This window comes from Colias croceus, chromosome 23 (genome assembly GCF_905220415.1).
Source record: "Colias croceus chromosome 23, ilColCroc2.1".
Classification (NCBI taxonomy): Eukaryota; Metazoa; Arthropoda; class Insecta; order Lepidoptera; family Pieridae; genus Colias; species Colias croceus.
The window spans coordinates 1,679,001-1,701,677 of NC_059559.1; the positions used below are offsets into that span (position 1 = coordinate 1,679,001).

The following is a 22,677-nucleotide window of genomic DNA, read 5'->3' on the forward strand; positions in this document are numbered from 1 at the left end:
ATGGATAATTATTATATTAATTATTTCAAATTGTTTGTTGATAAACTTCTTTGTTATGGTATTTGTGTATTTATATGAATTTACATATTTACGTATACAGAATGCAACAAAATCCTCATAACACTTGAAATGAGCCTAAAACTGAACAACTTTTCCCAAAGAACATATTTTGTTAAATTCCAATAAAACATTATTTACTATCGCAAATACATAATTGTCATTGTACATTTATGATAAAAACTATTAAAGGGAAAATCAAATACATTTTAGTGATTTTACTTTTCCCTATTTTTTTTGCATGCCGTACGGCCGTGTGTAAGCGAGAGGAAATGATAAGTGCCGCCATTTAAGATTCGTTTCTTTAATGAAATGCGTTATAATTTAATTTGCTTTTAAAGATAATTCATTCAGACTTCAGTTTACTCAACGCTATTACGTTAATTCAATCGTCAATATTTCAATTTCAAAAATTAAAAAAATAATAATTTTGTACGTTTCTTTGGTCTAAGTAAAACTATTAGTGGTAAAAGCAGTATTTATCTCTTTTACTCTTATGTCAACGTACGTACGAATGAAAGAGATAAAATACCAATTAAATTAATCACAAATAGTTACGACTTAGGCCGAGATTCATAGATCGCACTTTAACTTTACTTTGATGGAAAGATCTACTTTCAACCAAAAATATATGTATTTCTTAGTCGTGTCAAGCTCATCAATACTTTCCAGAAACTATACTTTACTTAGTAAAGGCTAAGGAGCCGATAATCATGACTTTGGTCTCAAAGTAAACTTTACATGACTATGCGTATAAATCATGTAGGCCTACATTTTAAACCAATTTCGTAGAACAGAAACACATTTTAATATGGTTGGGTTATAGATCGAAACGTCATGTCGAGTAACATTTTTTTGTTGATGTGTTGATCGTTGCATCGTTTCGTTTGTCTTTTATCATTATTACCAGTGATGCAACGAATACGAATACGAATATTCGTATTCGCCGAATAGTAGACATTTACCGAATATTCGTATTCGGCGAATATGCGAATATTTTTGTACGCAACTCTATTTACTACATATTTACCTATATTTTTCTGACGAATTTTGCTGTGTCTAGCGGTTTTTTATGTTTATACTATAATCTTCCTACATGATGGTTTTTTTTCTAAACATTTAATTTTTGATATACATAAAATAATAATGTTATTATTATATATGTTTTTTATGGAAATATAACTTAATTTAATAATATTATGTTCTCAAAAACATAAATTATGCGTATAAAGTAACAGTTACACGTCTTACCCTGTACTTTACTTTGGGACCGTACTTTTCTAAGGAAAGTCAAGCAATTCTCTCTGAAATTAAATATGTTGAAAGTAAACTTTGGTAATACAAAGTTTACTTTGTGAAGACTCTTTTGCTCTAAAGTAAAGTCACGATTGTGAATCTGGGCCTTAGGCTGTCGATAAAAAACTTCAGAACCTAATTTATTAAGAATCGAAAAAAATATATAAATATTAAATTTAAATTAAAAATCTACTCACGCTTCGTAAAATAATGAAGGAAAATTAAAATTTAAACTATTTAAATTGCAATAAATACAATAGAATATATTTTTTATACTAAAATCGATACTAATTATAAAAAATAGGATCATATCATATATTGACAATTCTATTTTTTCACCACTTACCTCGCTCTTATCTTTCTTCTTATCTTTCTTTGGCTCCTTCTCCTTGTCTTTATCTTTCTCTTTCTCCTTCTCCTTTTCCTTATCCTTGTCCCTGTCCTTCTCCTTTTTGTCTTTCCTGCTGCTGCGTTCGCGATCTGAGATTTAATAAAAAAAAAATAATAATAATCAACGAGGCAATTTCTTCCTGCTAAAGAAGGGGATAAATTATTCTAGGATTTTTTTTTTTAGGGCCGATTTTTCAATGCTTGGATAAAATGTATCCGTCCAATAAAGTATTACACGATAATATTAAAATGTCACGTAAACTGTCAAATACGGGCAATTAGAATACGTTTTTAAAATGGTAGTTTTATACATTATTCGACGAATAAGTTTTATGATTTTATCCAAGCCCTTAATTATGTTACCAGCAGTTAGGTTTAAAGAATCATTTATTCTCATTTAAAGACTTAAATCTAATTACATGAGAATAACATAACAAAGTAAATAAATAATGAAACAGTCGTCCGGGCACAGCTATTCCGAAGGTAAGTTGTTTTATTCCAGAAGTGATTGGTCATTAAGTATGTGATCAGCTAGGCGCTTTTTAAATACATACATCGATTTAGCTGTTTTTATATCACTGGTGAGTTTATTATAAAATTGGGCACCTTCAAATGTAATGCATTTTTGTCCATAGCCAGTCCTGACCTTATGTATGTATAGATCCCTTGTGTTACGTCTAGAATATTTTGGTTTATTTTTTGTGAAAGTTAGTGCTGTATGTATATTTTTGTCTAAAATTTTCTTAATAAGAATACATGTTGTATATTTATATAATTGTTTGATGTTCATCAGTTTTGTGTCTTTATAGATTTTAATTGACGGTGTTAGGAAATGATAGTGATATAATATTTTAATTATTTTATTCTGAATTATTTGTAACTCTTTTAGTTTATATTTGGGAGCACTTCCCCATACTTCGATTAAATACATAAGATGTGATTTTATTAAGGAATTATAAATATTTATGCGGACCTGTTTAGGAAGGCATCCTACAACCCTACGAAGTGAGCCAGCAAGGGATGAGAGTTTAGATTTAACATGGTCTATTTGAATGTTCCAGGATAAGCCACTATCTATTCTTAAACCAAGATATTTTTCATCGCTTTTTTGTTGAAGTGGAATTCCATTCAAAGTAATTGGCACGTGAGGTGGTATTTTTTTATTTTTTGCTTTAAAAATAACATAGGATGTTTTTAATACGTTAACAGTCAAGAGGTTGTACTGAAACCATTCAAATAAGTGGTTGAGGTCTTCTTGAGCTTGTGAAATAATATTATTTATACAGGATCCGAAATAAAATAGACATGTATCATCTGCGTATTGGGTAATTTCGCCATGTAGGCCTATGTCATGGATATTATTCACATAAATTAAGAACAAAAGTGGCCCTAACACCGATCCTTGTGGTATTCCACAGGTCATAGGTAAGGGATCGCTTTGCGTATTGCCAATTTTGACAAGTTGTGTTCTGTTATTTAGATATGAAATAAACATTTTTAGTGCAATACCAGTGATTCCAACAGCCTCGAGTTTTTTTATCAATAATGAGTGACTAACTGTGTCAAATGTTTTTTTTAAATCAATGAATACTCCTAAAGCAATATTTTTACGATCAAAATTATGTTTAATATTTGTGACTAAATCTATTGTAGCTGATAATGTATTAGACTGTGGCCGAAATCCGTATTGTTTGTTAGAAATAAATTTTATTAAATTCAAATGATCATTTAAGCGGTTGTAAATAATTTTCTCAAGAACTTTGGAAAACACTGGTAGTACAGAGATGGGACGATAATTGTTAACTTCCATTTTATCTCCCGATTTGTAGATGGGACTAACCTTGGCAATTTTTAGTGAGTCCGGGAATTCTCCGTTAGATAATAGATTATTAAAACTAATTGTAAGTTTGTCTAAAATTAATTTACTAATGGATTTTATGGCTTTAGTGGTCACACCATGTTACCAGCAGTTTATTTTGTTAATAGCAGTAATATTTCCAATGTGGGGAAGTGATGTCGCAAAACGACCTTGGGCCTTAGACAAACGTACGTAACGCCATGGAATAGAAACTGCTAACGCTAATTATTGACATAAGCTCATGACATTTTGGTAATGGTTCGATCACACTACCAACGACGCAGACGACCACGACCAAAGTTCCAATCTTGCCGAAATTTGTTCAAAATCAATATTAAAATCTCCCGTCATTCTGGTACTCAGGAATAAAAAAATTCGAGGTCAATTAATAAAAAGAAATAGGGTTTTTTGCGATTTTCGCCGAGACGGTAAGTTTATCATACAATCACCTGAACCAAAATTGTATATAATCTAATTATCTATAAAAAAGGTTAAATAAATTTTTTCTAGGAGCCACCGTTTCTATGAAAAACCTGTTTGTTTATCCATTGATCTCAAAAATTTTTTTTCCAAACACCAATACGACAGGAAATTCTTAAATTTCATTTTTAATTGTGTTTTGCACAATTTTATTTAATTGCGACTGGATGAAAATTTTGTTCGTGGTCGTCGTTGTCGTTGGTAGGGTGACCGAGTCCTTATGCAAAACATCATACGCTTATGTCAATTTCTATCGATAGCGTATTCTATTCCTTGGCGTTTTGCCGTTTGGCTAAGGCCCCTTATATCATACACTGGAATTAATATTGTTTTAAGACAAATTATTGTTTTGAAGTCGGTAAAAAATTTAAGGCGGATTTATACGTGACGGGTAAATACTTCGGACGGGACGTGAGCAGGACGGGCACGTGATTGCCTCGTTCAAAACGGGAACGTGGTGCAAACGCATACGCACCGTGGCATTGGCATAAGTTTTCCGTCGTCCATTTTCGATAGGTACTTGGATTGTATCAAGGCGTCACTATTATCTCTCCGGCGCGAACGGAGCGACTGTGCATACGCAGCGAAATCACGGACGGGACGGGGACGTGCTAAACATCGTCGCCGACGATATTTTTCTCGTCCACGTTCCCGGCCCGCCGATGTTCCCGTGACATGTACGTTTTTGGATACATTTTGTATGCAACGATGTTTCCAAAACTTCCCGTCCGGAAAAAATCCCGTCACGTATGCAGCGGCCTTTACAATACTTCTGGTTGAATTCACCGAAAGAGAAATTCATAAGTTTTATAAAATGGTATATTATGGTGCACATTTAAACGCCCCTATCCCCCAATTACCCAAAAAAAACAACCTCCAAATAGCTTTACACTGGAAACAAAACCCAAAAAAGCGCAATCTTATTGATCCTTTTAAAAGTCGATAAAAATTTAAAATAGGTCTGGTCAACCATGCTCGAACGGTGTAGGAAAACATCATGAGGAAACCGACATGACTTAGAATCCAAAGTTCGACGACATGATTGTGTGATGATACACTCTACACATTTTGAGCTAAAACTCACCCTTCTCCTTCCCATCCTTGTCCTTCTCCTTCTCTTTCTCCTTCTCCTTATCCTTCTTCCTCTCCTCCTTGACCATCTTGCAGTACTCCCTGAAGTAGTCCTCCCTCAGCGTGCTACCCTCAACCGCTTTATACCTCACGTCCAGGTCAATCTTCTTTTTGACTTCTATCCATCTTGAGTGACGGTCCACGTTCTTGTCTTTGAGCAGTTGTATGAAGTCGGTTTTCGCCTATAAGAGAACGGTTCGTCAGTTCGCGGTATTGGTTTGTGTGTGTGTATGTGCGTTGTGTGTTGATTGTTGGTCGGGTGATATAGTTAGGTAATTGTTTTAGAGTATATGGATAATTTTGAAAGATAAAATTGGAAAAGGATAGGGGTAAAGCACTTAAGCAGGTAAAAGTCAATATAAGAGCTGTTTGAAATGAAATAGTAAGGGAATAGAATATGATTTGGTTTAAACTAAAGTACTTTTCGAGTTTCGTAAGATAGTGAATATTTTGGTAAGTAAAGCGCTTGTATGGGTAATATTATATGGGATACTCTAATATGAGCAAAGACGAACTGCTGTTTTTGCGTTAAGTTTTGGATAGATTGTTTGTCAAGTTATTTTGAAAATTATAAAATAATAGAAACTAAAAACATAATAAATTGATTAGGTTTGGATAAAGAAAACATTTATTATTTAAATATTTAGGTAACGGATCTTTGAAAACGATTTCAGATTGTAATTATGAGCTTCTCAACTGTTTAAATAAACGAATAAATGCTTACGTTTGAGTTAGGATATTTTATAAAAAAAAATAAATAGCTATTAATTTTGATCGAATTTTCTTACGAATTTTGTGCGTGATAACGTGGCATTTGAGATTAGATTAGGATGGATTCAGGAAAAAAAAAGATATTTTAACCAAAAAAAAAAAGCGGTAAATCATAATAAATCGCAGAGCGCACCCACCAACAATCAACCAAACACAACTATAGATACATTACAGACAAAAAGCTGAAAAATAAAATAAACATTAGTAGCTGAAAAGAAGAACTATTTTATTAATTCGCTGTGGAAATTAAAAATATTAGTGCCTGAAATAAATTCATTGCATTAGTTGTACGAAAGTAAATGTAATTTGGTGACTGTTTTTTTATAAATCTCTTTCTTGACAAAATCTAGAAACCTATACTAATTACTAATAATATTATAAAGCTGAAGAGTTTGTTTGTTTGAACGCGCTAATCTCAGGAACTACTGGTCCGATTTGAAAAATTCTTTCGGTGTTAGATAGCCCATTTATCGAGGAAGGCTACAGGCTATATTTCATCACGATAAGACCAACAGGAGTGGAGCACTGCGGGTAAAACCGCACGGCACAGCTAGTATTTAATATTTTAACATGTATATTTTAACATTCTATGTATTCTAAAATCGTATTAATGCAAATTCTCTTAATTTACAAGAAATATAATACAGCCAATGCGCTTAGCATCGAAACCAAATACAATTTGATATTCCGCGTTCTGTAGTTTTTGAGTTATATTTAAAGGGACATACAGACACAAAAAATATCGACCAGAATGTTAAACAATAATGTATAATTTGTATACGATTGAATATTTATGAAAAAAGAGATATTTTTTTTTTCAAGTTTTGAAATAACTTTCAAATCAGTATAAATAAGACGTAAAAAGAAATATTATTAACTCTGGCTTTAAGATCACACTTATGACTAAAAAAAATTTCTCTGTGTATTCATAGCTTATCTTTACAACCTACCAACATTTAAATCTATAAAAAATTTGATTCATTACTTTATAAAATTATATTATTTTCATTTTGTAATTTAAACGACTATCGAAAAAATCAACTTTGTTCTTCTAAATCTAAATGAATATTACTAATTAAAATATAATACAAATTGTAATTATTAACATTTGTTTGTGTGATGGGATTCGAACCCACTTACTTCTACTTTTTAATAACATGAGAAAATGACATTCGATCACTAAGCCAGAGAAAATAACATAATATAAATACAATACACATACATTTACTTTCGTTACCTTAACCTACCTAACATTTATTATTATAAATTAAAATTCTTATGGAAAAACAGCCTTATGTATACGAACATAATAAGTGAACAATATTCATAGAAATGCAGTCATTTTATTTCATTTGTTCTTGTGAAAATATTTTTATGTCCAAGAGCAAGATTCTGCCTGAGATTCGAACTCATTTATCTTTTTTTTCTTGGTAGCACTTAACAAACCAAGTAAGGAAAGCATACAAAAATATGCTTTTACATTGAATTACATAGGTTCGTTTCGCTTTAGTATAATAGACATACTAAAAAACTTAGTCAAGTACATATTTAATTAGTTTTCCAGATAAAACACAAATGCAACAAATAAAAAATTCAACGTCATCAGTTCGGCTGTTTTTGAATTATAAAGTGCAAAATAAAGTGCAATAAAATTTTACGAAACATTGTTACTTATTTTTATGTGAACACAAAAAAATTACAAAAATTATTTCAAGTTTTATCGTTTCACAGATAAGCCATACTTTTCATTTACAGACTATCGCTTCGACGCAAAAAAGTTTAAGTCTTTGATGACAAAAGATAAGTTTCAACATTAGTCTTTGTTATAATTATTTTGTGGTTTCACGACAATGTTTTATACAAACTTTTACACCCGGACCCGATTATATTTACATCAAATTATAACACATTAAACTAGTTCCTTCCCGCGACTTTGTTTTCAACACATTTTTGGTAGTTATACAGCAAAAATATATTATTTCTTTACTAAAAATTAAAATTATAAACAATAGAGAAGATGACTTTTGCATCTTAAAGTATAAAATCAAAGCAGTTTTGTCAAAAACCAGTGTTTGTTGTTTCCACCGGGAATCAAACCCAGCATCTCCGATTATTATTATGCATATGAATCTTTTAAATTATACATAAGACTGTTTTCCTACTAATCTCTATTTCATTTTTAATATTTCTTTTCAAAATCTCAAATTTACTTGTATAACAAATTTAATTTACTGTTTTAAAATAATTCTCTAATAAATAGGAAGTTTTTCTATGAGTACGTTTCAAAATATTACAATTTTATTGTGACTAAAAAAAATAAAGAAAATCATCGGTTCAGTAGCTATAAATCTTGATCTAGTTCTAGTAGATCATTAAAAAAAACCTTTAAAATCAAATAGAAAAACTTCCGTAATTCAAAATGTGGCAACCCTGAAAGAAAAAATTGGATTAGCGACTTTAACTTTTCTGCCAAACTATTTATTTACAATTCAACTCGACTCAAATTTATTCAAAATTAAAAATTTTACTTAACATCTCAGTAACATTTTTGTTTAAACCCAACACCATTAAAATTTTATAAAATGTCAATATCATGCTTCAAAATTGGCAGATGGCAACACTACATTGTTACTTTTTATTATTTTTATATAAAAATAATCGACTTACCGCGCAAAATCGCAGTTTTCGTTCTAATGTATCGTTACTTGAATTTCCGTTATTTTACTAAACTTTTTTTTAATATATTATTTGCTTAAAACTATGTCTAACCTTAGGAACATTGTTGCCAGCTGTGGTGGCCACTTGACGGTAAAAATACAGATAATAAAATTAGAATCGTTCTTTTCTTTTCTTTTTTCTTTTAACAAAATATACATGTATTTTATCTCTTACTAGCGGTCCGCCCCGGCTTCGCCCGTGGTACATATTTTGCAATAAAAAGTAGCCTATGTTCTTTCTCAGGGTCTAAAGATTGTCTGTGCCAAATTTCATCAAAATCAGTCCAGTAGTTTATGAGCCTATTCATTACAATCAAACAAACAAAGTAACAGTAAGTAAAGTAAAGTCTATTGACTGGCACTCCAACAAGGGGCTACTGAAAATCAGCGCTTCACAACAAGTGCAGCACATGCTGAGTAGCGACCCTTTTTAGCACCACACTGATTAGGAATAAGTTCTATTTTTTTTTCTTTTTTAATTTGTTGCTTTTGTTTTGTGTTTTTTTTTTCCTTTTATTATGTGTGTGGTGTTGAATAAACTTTTCTTCTTCTTCTTCTTCTTTCTTCTAAAGTAACAAACTCTTTATAATATTAGTGTAGATTGAGAGACAAGACATGTATATTGAGTCATTTAGCAAGGAGGCTTTATGTTATTGCCAAGTCATTTGTATATTTATTATTAATTTAAAAAGACTGTGACTCAGAGTTCAAATACAATATTAATCGTTCGTTAATCCATACTAATATTATAAATGCGAAAGTAACTCTGTCTGTCTGTCTGTTACTCAATCACGTCTAAACTAATGAACCAATTTGAAATGAATGGTATAGATATTTTGATACCCGAGAAAGGACATGGCTACTTTTTACCCCGGGACATAGGAAGGTTTTATCCCGGAAATCCCACGGCAACGGGAACTATGCGGGTTTTTCTTTGACTGCGCGGGCGAAGCCGCGGGTGGAAAGCTAGTCGTTAATAAAATTATCAATTTTAAACTGTTAATTGTTATTCATCATCATTACTACTTAACAACGTTACCAGCAAATCTCAATTTACCCGTCGATATCTAGCTGATCAATTTCCCGTTACCCCATAAAAGGTTTGCCTTCAAAAATCTCGATGCCTTGCTCGATGCCTTGCCTAGCCACCCTTAATTTCAATAGCCCAAATAAGAATTTCACTAGCCACCCTTAATTTTAATAGCCCAAATAACATAAACCCCTAACTAGCAACTACAACTGCCAACAATTTCATTACGCGATCCCATCAAATCGCCCCAGACCTAGACACCGCGAATCCTACAATCGTATTCCACTATAACCCAATCCCATCAACCTATTGATCCTAAATCACACGTAATCCCACCCCACTGTTCCCGACCTATTCATCGCAAATCCCACGACTCTTTCTACTCAATTGTCTATATCTCTAACCTACTATTGCAACTGACTATTTCCGGAACCCACCCCACTTCTAGATGTACTGCCTTTGCAAAGTCCACAGATCGACCCCACAACCACGCCCCACTATTGTATCTGTTGGTGAAAAGAGTTTGTATAAACAAATGTGTATGTCAAATACCTATGTGTCATCTTATAATTTCTCTCTTCCGTCTTTACCCTTCGTACTACGCGCATCGTCTAATAAAGAATCTTAAGTTTATTTAACAATCTTTGCTTTTTCCTGCCCAAAACCCATCAGGTTATGGGCCCAGGACGTTATCTTTGCTCTGTATATAATTATTTTTGAGTTTTGGCAGAATAAAAGTAATTTTATAAATAAACTAAAACGCCCGTCCATACATGTAAAAATGGCGACATCAACATCGGTTTCGACTTTAACTCCTGTGGAGAAGTTGAGCGGCATAGAAAACTACAGTAATTGGAAGTTCCAACTGAAAATGCTACTCATTCACGAGGACTTATGGGACGTCGTTTCGGAAGATAAAACTGAAGATGTCAAAGATGCGGCTTATATGAAGAGATCTCAGAAAGCTCTTGCTAAGATCTGTTTGTCAGTAAAGCCCTCGGTTTTTACGCATGTAAGGAATGCAGAGACGGCGCGGGATGCATGGATTAATTTGCAAAAGGCGTACGAAGACAAGGGGTTGTCAAGGAGACTGAGTTTGCTTCGTCTTTTGTTTGCAACAAAATTATGCGAATGTGAAAGCATGGAAGCTTACGTTGCGAAGATTAGCGACCTAAGTCAACAGCTGAACGATATTGGTTCACCTCTGGAAGACGATTTCGTTGCAGTTCTCTTACTGAGTGGCTTGTCTCAAGACTTTGATCCACTCATAATGGCACTTGAAAATTCTAATATCAAGTTGTCGAGTGAAGTGGTCAAAGCGAAGCTCATGCAGGAGAAGCAACGACGTGATGAAAAAGGTGACACGAGTTCAACAGCTTTGGTGGCGGCACGTAAGAAAATCAAATGCTTTAAGTGCAAGAAGCTTGGTCACTTCTCGAGGAACTGTAAATCTGTGAAACCAGTTAAGGCGGAGAGCTCAACAAACCAGTTACTATTGACAGCATTATCAGCTTGTGTGCAGAATGATATATGGTTAATAGACTCTGGTGCGAGTAGTCATATGTGTCATGACAGGAATATACTAAATAACTTTGTTCCTGGTTATGTGTCTGAAGTCAAGGTGGCTAATGGTGAAAAACTATTTACTGCTGGTCGTGGTGATGTAAAAGTAAATTTGAAATTAGGCATCAAAACAATCAGTGAAGTTTATCATGTACCGAATTTAGCTACAAACTTGTTGTCAGTCAGTGCGTTAACTAGGAAGGGTTTTAGAGTTATTTTTAATGAAAAATGTTGTAATATATTCTATGGTAAAAAGCTAGCAGCTACAGCTGTACATAAAAATGGTGTTTATCAATTAGAAACTGCAGAATCTGTTAGAGAGCGTGATCTGTGTGTGGTAGGATGTGGTGGCTGTTCTATGTTTTCAGGGAATAGTGTAGAATCTGCGACTACCAAGGTAAATACAGAAGCTCAAGATTTAGTGCAGAAGAAAGCATCTGAGAGCTGTAAGAAAGAAACTGAGCTGAGTTTCCAGGCGGCTGCTAACTCTGTTACGCAGGAGACATGGCACAGGAGACTAGGACATCTCAATATGAGGAGTATGCATTTGTTAATGAAAGGTATGGCTAGTGGTATTACTTATGATAAATCACAGTTCAGTCAATGTGAAGCTTGTGTTAAGGGGAAGCTTAGCAAATTACCTTTTCCTAAGAAGGCACAAAGTAGGTCAAATGAACTGTTAGGTGTTGTACACAGTGATTTATGCGGGCCTATGCCAGTGAAATCTTTCGGTGGTGCTAGTTACTTCCTCACGTTTATTGATGATTGTAGTAGGAAAACATGGATTTATTTTCTGAAAAATAAGAGTGAAGTTTTCGATAACTTCAAACATTTCAAGGCAATGGTGGAGAACCAAACCAATAGAAAAATAAAATTGTTGAGGACGGATAATGGAGGCGAATATGTCAATTCTATATTCCAGGAATATTTGAAGGATAACGGCATCATTCACCAGACTACCATACCGCACTCGCCTCAGCAGAACGGTGTTGCTGAGCGGGCCAACAGGACAATCGTCGAGAAGGCTCGTAGCATGTTACGAGACGCAGGCTTAGATGGGCAGTTCTGGGCAGAAGCGGTCAATACCGCTGTTTATTTGAAGAACCGGTCCCCTACAAAAGCAGTCTACGGTAGCACGCCAGAGGAAAAATGGACTAATGAGAAGGTGAATCTTAGCCATTTACGTATATTTGGTTGTGTGGTTTATGCCTTGACACAGAATCGTAAGAAATTAGATTCAAAATGTAAACCTTACATTTTTGTAGGATATTGTGAAAATAGTAAGGGTTATAGATTGATTGATCCAGAGAATCTCAGCAAAATTATTAAATCAAGGGATGTTGCTTTCTTTGAAAACAAATTCTATACAAAAAACACTGAAAAATGTGAAAATGGTGATTTTTTCATGATGATAAATAATTTACAGACTGAGAATTTAAACTCAAATGATTCTCATGTTGAAGTGGCACAGTCTGAAAATTCACTATCACCAGAAAAAGGGGAAGAAAATGAGATTGTAACTAATCCCAGAAGACAGTGTATTTTTGAGTTAGATGACTCTGACAGCAGTAGTTCTGTTGATCCTTCCGATGTCACTTACATTCCAGGTGAATCGACACTTGAAGATGCGATGGATACATCGGAATATGACAGTGCGTGTACTGCAATGCTGACCTGCATTGGAGATGAACCAGAAACAGTTCAAGAAGCTCTAGGAGGGGCTGAAGCTGTTCACTGGAAGAAAGCAATGGCTGATGAGTATCAATCATTTATTAAAAATAAATGTTGGACATTAACTGATCCACCTAAAGATCAAAAACCGATTAAGTGCAAGTGGGTTTTTAAGAAAAAGAAAGATCTTGAATGACTGACTGTAAGCCAGCTCAAACTCCAATGGAATCGGGATTGAAACTTGTAAAGGCTGATAAAAAGGAGGAGAATTTGGAATATAGAAATTTAATTGGTTGTTTAAATTATATTTCAGTTAGCTCCAGGCCAGACATCGCGCACGCGGTAAGCATGCTGAGCCAGTATAATGATTGTTATGATCAGCGTCATTGGAAGGCCGCGAAACGCGTGCTACGGTATTTAAAGGGTACTGTAAACTACAAACTTGTTTTTAGTAGAAGTGGTCTAGACATCAATGGGTATATTGATGCTGACTGGGCTTCGTGTGAGGTCGATCGTAGGTCGTACACTGGGTTTGTGTTTCAAATTGGGAACTGTTCTGTATCGTGGGAAAGTAGAAAACAGCGAACAGTCGCTCTTTCTAGCACAGAAGCAGAATATATGGCTCTATCAGATTCTTGTAAAGAAGCGTTATTCATAAGAACTCTGTTGTATGAATTGTTAGGTAGGCATTGTTCTGTTACGATTTTTAATGATAACCAATCAGCACAAAAATTGTGTAAGAATCCTATGTATCATGCTCGTACGAAACATATAGATGTGCGGCATCATTTTATAAGAGAAGTTGTAAAAGATAATATTGTTAATCTGAATTATTTGTGTACTTCTGAAATGACTGCCGATATTTTAACAAAACCACTTACTAAAGAAAAGCATTATAAGTTTGTAACGTGTTTAGGTTTACAATAAATTTGTTAAATTCTTAAATTGTAAAACTAAACTTGTTTAATGTTGTACAATAATTATGTATCTACACATTTGTTTAAGGGCCAGTGTTGGTGAAAAGAGTTTGTATAAACAAATGTGTATGTCAAATACCTATGTGTCATCTTATAATTTCTCTCTTCCGTCTTTACCCTTCGCACTACGCGCATCGTCTAATAAAGAATCTTAAGTTTATTTAACAATCTTTGCTTTTTCCTGCCCAAAACCCATCAGTATCCGACTACATCTCTATCCCACCCCATAACTTCTCACCTAGCCCACGCGAATCCCACACATCGATTCCACTATTCAACAAATCTCTATCCCACCCCATAACTTCTCACCTAGCCCACGCGAATCCCACACATCGATTCCACTATTCAACAAATCTCTATCCCACCCCATAACTTCTCACCTAGCCCACGCGAATCCCATACATCGATCCCACCCCATAACTTCTCACCTAGCCCACGCGAACCCACACATCGATCCCACCCCATAACTTCTCACCTAGCCCACGCGAATCCCACACATCGATCCCACTATTCGACTATATCTCGATCCCACCCCGCGGCCGCCAAGTGGCCACCGCCAGCACGAAGCCGCCCGCCGTCAGCCGCGCCACCGCTATCGCATACAAAACACCAGCTGACCGACGAAACTCGCCGACATTGCCGACTTGGCCGACATGGCCGACACCGGCCAAGCTCACTCACTTGGCCGACGTGGCCGACGCTAAATGTGGCGGCGGTAACGCTACGCGATTGTCGCCACAACGGAAGTTTCATAAAAAAACATGTTTCCGTTGCTTTGTGACGAAAGCGTTTCCGTTATTTACGTTTATTGATGAAGTGAAACTTCTTTAGGCGCGTTGAGAGTAAAATTTCAAGACGCGTCATGGCAATACCGTCACGTCATGAAGCTAAGCGACGATTTTGGTATCTTTGAATCTTGCCAAAGAAGTTTCACTTCTGACACGTGTGCTCGGAACACACACTTTTTCGCGCCAATCGTGAAACGCTACCGCCTCGGAGAAATGTGACATTATAGTGAATTGCAAATGGACGTCAGTTTGGAAAATTATTTTCGAAATAATTATAATAGAATTATTGTTTTATGTACTGAAATAAAGTTTTTTTTATTTTGTTCTTATCAATATTTGTGAACAATTTACTTTTCCAAACTACGTGAAATGGGACATTCAAAAATATATTTCAATTTATGATTCAGTTTTTTTTAAGCTTTCTAATTCAAAATATTATTAATTTTTATGTATAAAGTAATTGGTTAAAACAAATAAAATATTTTTTAACATTAGCAATAATGAAAAACTGTATCATAAATTGGTAGAGAAAAAAGTATCTTGCGAAAATTGTAATAATAAAAAATGTCAATATATTTGATCAAATTTCAAATTAAAAAATTTAAATTCGCTTTGCGTGAACATTTATAAATCACTTCATACTTGGGAAATCGAACCCAGATAATTTTAATTTTGCTTTTATAGAAAATGAAACATTGTACTGTTAATATTGGACCATATTACATATTCTTTAATAGACAGGATTCGAACCTGATTACTTTATATTATTGCTAAGAAATTCAATATAATATGTTTCTATACAGAATAATTAAAAAAAAAAATTATTCTTTGAAACACTTCAATAAAAGGTCAATAGCTGTTATAAAACTCCCTCACTCGTCTCAAAAAATGACATTTACTTAAAAATGCACAGAAGTAGCCAAATTCAACGAATATCAGCGTACAAATTATTTTATTAAAGACATAAAAAAACATATTTAGCATTGGCATATGGCATTTTGACTCGATTTGATCGAAATTTGTGTCTCAAGTGATGGACAGATTTTGATGAATTTTAGTACATTACAAAGGTGCGTAAGGGACTGCAAGCAGTCCGCGTACGCATTTGTCACTTGTTTGAAAAAATAGGTCATTTGAAATATCATTAGCGTATTTGGTACGTGTGTAATGCGCGAGTTGCAAGCAGTTCACGGGACAGTAATCAATCGTCGGTAATTTCATAACGCATTAGTATTCCCACCTTATACCTATGGGGGGGGGGGGGGCTGAACATTGCAGCATATACTGAGCTGTCTCCTTTTTGTCACACTTCGATAAATCTTCTGCTTTCATTTTATTTCTATTGTACCAGTTCTCGTATTATGTATGTGTTTTTTTTATTGTTGCTATATTGTGTCTATGTGTGTGTGTAGTGCTTTGTGTCCTTGATAAATAAATGTTTCTTTCTTTATATTTGGTGTAATCGTCTAACAGCGATTTCAGAGTCTATTCGAGAGAGAGAGAGAGTGAGTAAATGCATTAGTATTCCCCGAGAATCCATACTTAATATTATAATTGCGAAAGTAACTCTGTCTGTCTGTTACTGAATCACGCCTTAACTACTGAACCAATTTGCATGAAATTTGGTGTAGATATATTTTGATACCCGAGAAAAGACATAGGATAAGTTTTATCCCGGAAATCCCACGGGAACGGGAACTATGCGGGTTTTCTTTGACTGCGCGGGCGATGCCGCGGGTAGAAAGCCAGTCTTATATTAATTATAAGTAACAATACTAGCCGCTTTTCATTCATTCATATAGAAAATGTGTTGGTGAGCGCATTCCTCGATAACGGCTGAACCGATTTCGTTAATTCCTTTTTGTAATATTCCTAGCTAGTTTGTTATATTATACTCTCAGTCAGTCGGAATTGCCTTTAAATTTTTAATTCAAGAATTTTCTACTGCGGGAGGCTGTCTTCGTTCAAGCGTGCGTAATGTGCGAGCTGCAAGCAGCCCGTGGCGCTGTTTTTTGTCGTTGCTATGGAAATTTCTATACAAAGTTTGCAAAAAAATTTTTTTTTTTTTATTAACAATAGATTAATAAACACGGACCGAGCTTTTTAAACATTCATTATTATCTGTTACTGATTAAAGGAGCCGTTGCATTTCATCTATGAAAAATAGAAACTATTGGTAAGAATTAAATTGTGAGGATGCAGTTTTATCAATCATAAATTTTCAGTCACGCAAACGTCTTGAGATAAAAATCAACCATATCACTACATAGTATTAAACAAAGTCGCTTTCTCTGTCCCTATGTGCTTTCGTATGCTTAAATCTTTAAAACTACGCAAGGGATTTTGATGCGGTTTTTTTTAATAGATAAAGTGATTAAAGAGGAAGGTTTTTGTATATAATTTATTAGGTTTTAGACAAAGCGGGCGAAGCCGCGGGCGGTAAGCTAGTTGATAAATAAAATGAGTCCAATTTGATATTTCTCTCATTTCTGAACATTTTTAGTTCTTTGCCCCCATAGAAGCATCGAATTTGTGTTTTATGAAACTTATAAATCAGCAGTCAAAACGTTTTTCTGCGCGGGCAAACTTGTTTTGCGTCTTAAAGCCGCTGTGTGGTGGTGTGATCGGAACAGAGACGTTTATAGCATTTGTATAGTGGTAGCTTTTGTTCCGCAAAATTGATTATTTTTTGCAATGTATGGCAATTGCTTACGTTGTACTCTAATTTTAGTTCGGCCCATACGCAGCTATTACCGTTTCCACGGGCTGTGATTATATCCGCGTTTTGCCATCTCTACTAACTTCACGTTCTTATGTATGCACAGCTTTACTTAAAAATTTAATATCAAACATGCCGATACAAGGTGATCGAAATTATAGCGACAGCGGCCATTTTTTTTCGCATATTTACCTATATGCTCCTCTCTACTCCCAGAATCTCTCTCAAACCGAAATTTTTACCGATTTCGGCATCGTTTTCGACCTTTCCGTACGTATATCTCACCGTCTCGACGATTTTGGGCAAGGTTAGCAACGATGGCGGCCATTTTACTTGTACTACCCCCCCCCCCCCCCCCCAATGTCTCTAAAAGGCGATTTTGCCAGAGTGTGAGGATGTCAACCATCTTTTTTTTTGCAAATCTACCAATTTATAGATCTCCCCTCCAAAAAATATCCATAAATTTGCGATTTTGGTAATATTTGGGCCCCAATCTCTCTAGACCGACAATTTAATCGATTTTAGCTGTGTTTTCGACCATTCCATGCGTATATCTCACGGTCTCCCGGCATCTCTCCTTCTCCTCCTTGTCCCTACGCCGCAGCTCGGCCACGTGCTCGCACGACTTATATACCGACCATCTTGTTATACAGGTGGAATATATCTACACATTCCCCCCTTCTTCCCTACCTAGTCTATCTCTCACACATGATGCTTTGATCAATGACGATTTTGGGCAAAATTAGCCATTTTTTTTCGCAAATTCACCTAAATACACTCCCCCCCTCCCCCAAACGTCTCTCGAACATCAATCGGGCCACTTTTGGCGACCGTTCCGTGCGCATATCTCACCGTCTCCCGTCGTCTCTCCTTCTCCTCCTTGTCCCTACGCCGCAGCTCGGCCACGTGCTCGCACGACTTATATACCGACCATCTTGTTATACAGGTGGAATATATCTACACATTCCCCCCTTCCCCCAAAGGTCTCTCGAACATCAATTGGGCCACTTTTGGCGACCGTTCCGTGCGCATATCTCACCGTCTCCCGTCGTCTCTCCTTCTCCTCCTTGTCCCTACGCCGCAGCTCGGCCACGTGCTCGCACGACCGTCCATCGACCACCGACCATCTTGTTATACAGGTGGAATATATCTACACATTCCCCCCTTCTTCCCTACCTAGTCTATCTCTCACACATGATGCTTTGATCAATGACGATTTTGGGACACTCCCCCCCCTTCCCCCAAACGTCTCTCGAACATCAATCGGGCCACTTTTGGCGACCGTTCCGTGCGCATATCTCACCGTCTCCCGTCGTCTCTCCTTCTCCTCCTTGTCCCTACGCCGCAGCTCGGCCACGTGCTCGCACGACCGTCCATCGACCACCGACCATCTTGTTATACAGGTGGAATATATCTACACATTCCCCCCTTCTTCCCTACCTAGTCTATCTCTCACACATGATGCTTTGATCAATGACGATTTTGGGACACTCCCCCCCCTTCCCCCAAACGTCTCTCGAACATCAATCGGGCCACTTTTGGCGACCGTTCCGTGCGCATATCTCACCGTCTCCCGGCGTCTCTCCTTCTCCTCCTTGTCCCTACGCCGCAGCTCGGCCACGTGCTCGTTGAAGCACGCCTCGCGCTCGCGCGGCTTCTCTATACCGCGGAACCGTTCGTCGCGGCAGTACTTCGTCGAGAACTCCGTGAATGACGATCTGTTGAATGAATGATTGATTATAGAAAAACATATAGGATAAACAATGAAACGAATGTTATCTGTATAATTTAAATTGAAAAAATATATAGAAAAAGCTAGTACAATTTAATTTACATTTTAAATTATGTATTAAATAATTCCTAGTGGGTTAACTAGGGATTTACAACTTATGTGAAATTATGTAAAAAAATTGTGAAAAAATAAATAATATTAGGCGGGTCTGCATATGCGAACAATGAATGTAGCTCGGCCGAGGAGAATGAGGCCACGTTCACACTTACCAAGCTGCTTTGCGCAACAATTGCTTCACCCAAATGAATTCATCCGAAAAGCGTATATAAAATTGTTTTTAATGATTTCAGAGTAGATGTATAATAAAAGTATGACAAAAAGATCTATCGAACAGGGGAAGTAAAATGTTGAAGCGAAACCATTTCACTATTTCACTATCTTTAATAAGTGCATTTGTTAGTTCTCTTGTTTGTTTTTCTCTCATTCACGTCGCAACGGCGCGATTTTATGATTCAATTTTTATGTCCAGAGATGAAGCGTTAGGCGGCATAGCCCTAGGCTAATTACGCGGGTGAAATGCTAAAAAATATGTTTTGTAGCAAATCTATTTTTTTCACTTAATATTTAATCAATACTAACTTAGCGTGCAACTTGGCCTCCTCCATGAGCTGTTTGAACGCTTGCTTCTTCAGCAGCAGCTTGTTCCGCTTCTCCTTGCGCTCCTCCTCGGCACGGTCGCGCACGTATTTGTTGAACACCTGTAAATAACAACATTATTTTAGTATTTTATATCACTACATAGTATAAAACAAAGTCGATTTCTCATGCTTAAATCTTTAAAACGTTGCGTAAACGGATTTTGATCCGTTTTTTTTTAATATTTAGAGTGATTCAAGAGGAAGGTTTTACGCGGGCGGAAAGCTAGTTTATCCACTAGCATGTGGCGTCACTGCGCGTGTGTGACGTCACTGCGCGTGTGTGACGTCACTGCGCGTGTGTGACGTCGCTGCGCGTGTGTGACGTCGCTGCGCGTGTGTGACGTCAGTGCGCGTGTGTGACGTCACTGCGCGTGTGTGACGTCACTGCGCGTGTGTGACGTCACTGCGCGTGTGTGACGTCGCTGCGCGTGTGTGACGTCGCTGCGCGTGTGTGACGTCAGTGCGCGTGTGTGACGTCACTGCGCGTGTGTGACGTCACTGCGCGTGTGTGACGTCACTGCGCCCTACGCACGCACCTGGCGGCGCTCCTTGGACTCGAGCAGCAGGTAGCGGCCGTCGAACACGATCTTGTGCAGCTCCTTCTCCCACGGGCTGAACGCGGACACGTCGTTCTCGCGCAGCAGCTGCAGGAAGTGACGTCACTGCGCGTGTGTGACGTCACTGCGCGTGTGTGACGTCACTGCGCCCTACGCACGCACCTGGCGGCGCTCCTTGGACTCGAGCAGCAGGTAGCGGCCGTCGAACACGATCTTGTGCAGCTCCTTCTCCCACGGGCTGAACGCGGACACGTCGTTCTCGCGCAGCAGCTGCAGGAAGTGACGTCACTGCGCGTGTGTGACGTCACCGCGCGTGTGTGACGTCACTGCGCCCTACGCACGCACCTGGCGGCGCTCCTTGGACTCGAGCAGCAGGTAGCGGCCGTCGAACACGATCTTGTGCAGCTCCTTCTCCCACGGGCTGAACGCGGACACGTCGTTCTCGCGCAGCAGCTGCAGGAAGTCGGCGACGCGCTGCTCGAACGGCAGCTCGAGCCGCTTCCGAGCAGCGAGCATCTCGGCCTCCAGCGCTGCGCTCGCGTCCAGCTTCGGCTTGCGGGCTGCTGCTGCTGCTGCTGCTGCTGCTGCTGCTGCTGCTGCTGGAGCAGTGGCTGTGTTGACGCCGGCCGTGGCCGCTACTGCTGTACAGTTGAGAGATTTATTAAATCACAGGCGAATAAAAATAATACACATAATACTACGGTAAGCTATATGGTGATTATTGACATAATCCACCACATGTTATTATTGGCACGGAAATAGTCATTTTGTTAATCTTTGATAATACCATCTTATGATTGAAAAAAAAAAAGTTTTTCGAACAAGACCACAAGCTAATGAAAAAAAAAAAAAAAATAATGCCAACTGGAAGCAAAATAATTACGCTTCATAAAGTGTGTTATGACCGTGCGAATCGTTACTTTATTAATTTTTTCATTATTATTATTAATCATCTAAAAAAATTACAACTGTCTCACTATCGTGGTTCATAACATGAACATTTATTACTCATTGTTGTGTGGTCTATAGAACATACATATTGCAGAACAATTACTCATTTTATTACAGTTACTGTACTTTTTTTATAAAGAACTCGTGTGTTCTTAAAATTCATCATTGTGCATAAACAACATCATAAAATAAAAAAAAAAAACATCCACTAACCATCGTCCTTCTTGCTCTTCTTGATGTCCGTATCGGACTCGCTGTCTGAGTCGATGCCTCGTTTGAGTTCACCGTTCGTCTTCGACGGCGTAGTCACCGCCGTGTCTTTGCGCTGGAAGGGTAAAATATTTTGTTAATTTACATTTTAGTTTGCTTTTAAATAATTTTTGCGGTTCTTTTTAATATTTTGTTAAATGAATAAATAATATTTTGTTTTGTATTTATATAATTTTCAATCGTTATTTTTCGATCTGACTCTGTGTGCTAAGATAGCACCGCCGGTATGAACTGGCCGAATTCGTGGCGAAAATAAAAATCAAGCGTGTTCTTAAGACCAGAACTGAAAACTTTATTGTTATCTGTGTGTTTCTGGCTCGGGTACATTCAGTAGACCCGAGGTTTCCCGTTTTCCCGAGCCTTTCATATCAAAACGCATCAAACCAGCCCAACTTTCTAGATGCGACGTAAAAATGTGTGTGCAATTCACCGGCTCACTATCTCACCGGCTGCGCCAAGTGCGGCGGCTGAGCGACGGCCGCGTCCACGTCTTTGCGGCCCAGCAGTTGTGCCGGTCGCTCCCACACAGACAGACGGACGGTCGGGTTGTAGAAGAACACGCGCCCATCGCCTGTCCATACCAAGTACCTGAAACACAAAATACATAATTAAAATGCTAAAATAAAAACAACAATGTAAACTACGAGTATGCGCATGTCCATACCACGCACCTGAAACACGAGATACACATAAGGACAGCTGATAAATAACCTCAATGATAAATACAATATACACGATTAAAATTGTAAGAAATAATAACAACAATGAAAACTACGAGTATACGCCTGTCCATACCACGCACCTACAGAACAAAGACACAAAATACACGATTAAAATACTAAGAAATAATAAGAACAATGATCAACGAAAAGGATGTATAAGAATCCATATAATTTATAACTACCTAACTATTATCTTTGTAACTACATTCCGCAAATAAAGATAATTTAAAATTCAAGAAAATAATATTTAAAAACGCACGTAAAAAACAATTAAATACAACAATAAAAATCACATAAAT

At 36.9% G+C, this 22,677-nt stretch overlaps 2 protein-coding genes across 6 annotated transcripts in view; both read right to left on the reverse strand.

Annotated features, from left to right (window-relative positions):
- Positions 1-20,555, reverse strand: part of LOC123702285 (transcription elongation regulator 1-like) — a 61,752-nt gene extending 41,197 nt beyond the window's left edge. For 2 of the 5 annotated variants that reach the window (XM_045649994.1, XM_045649993.1), the window contains exons 1-6: positions 20,415-20,555; positions 19,820-19,938; positions 19,043-19,166; positions 18,752-18,778; positions 5,166-5,394; positions 1,700-1,833 (exon numbers count right to left, since the gene is read on the reverse strand). In XM_045649994.1, coding sequence (XP_045505950.1) covers positions 1,700-1,833; positions 5,166-5,394; positions 18,752-18,778; positions 19,043-19,166; positions 19,820-19,845 — 540 coding nt within the window. In that variant the 5' untranslated portion in view covers positions 19,846-19,938; positions 20,415-20,555. Of the gene's footprint in view, positions 1-1,699; positions 1,834-5,165; positions 5,395-8,752; positions 8,785-14,179; positions 14,386-14,416; positions 14,534-18,300; positions 18,495-18,751; positions 18,779-19,042; positions 19,167-19,819; positions 19,939-20,414 lie in introns of those variants that run through there. The other 3 variants (XM_045649996.1, XM_045649995.1, XM_045649997.1) reach the window with 3 other exon arrangements.
- Positions 20,403-22,677, reverse strand: part of LOC123702549 (transcription elongation regulator 1-like) — a 32,376-nt gene continuing 30,101 nt past the window's right edge. The window contains exons 12-16 of the mRNA XM_045650325.1: positions 22,103-22,244; positions 21,600-21,711; positions 20,781-21,076; positions 20,598-20,705; positions 20,403-20,522 (exon numbers count right to left, since the gene is read on the reverse strand). Coding sequence (XP_045506281.1) covers positions 20,403-20,522; positions 20,598-20,705; positions 20,781-21,076; positions 21,600-21,711; positions 22,103-22,244 — 778 coding nt within the window. The remainder of the gene's footprint in view (positions 20,523-20,597; positions 20,706-20,780; positions 21,077-21,599; positions 21,712-22,102; positions 22,245-22,677) is intronic.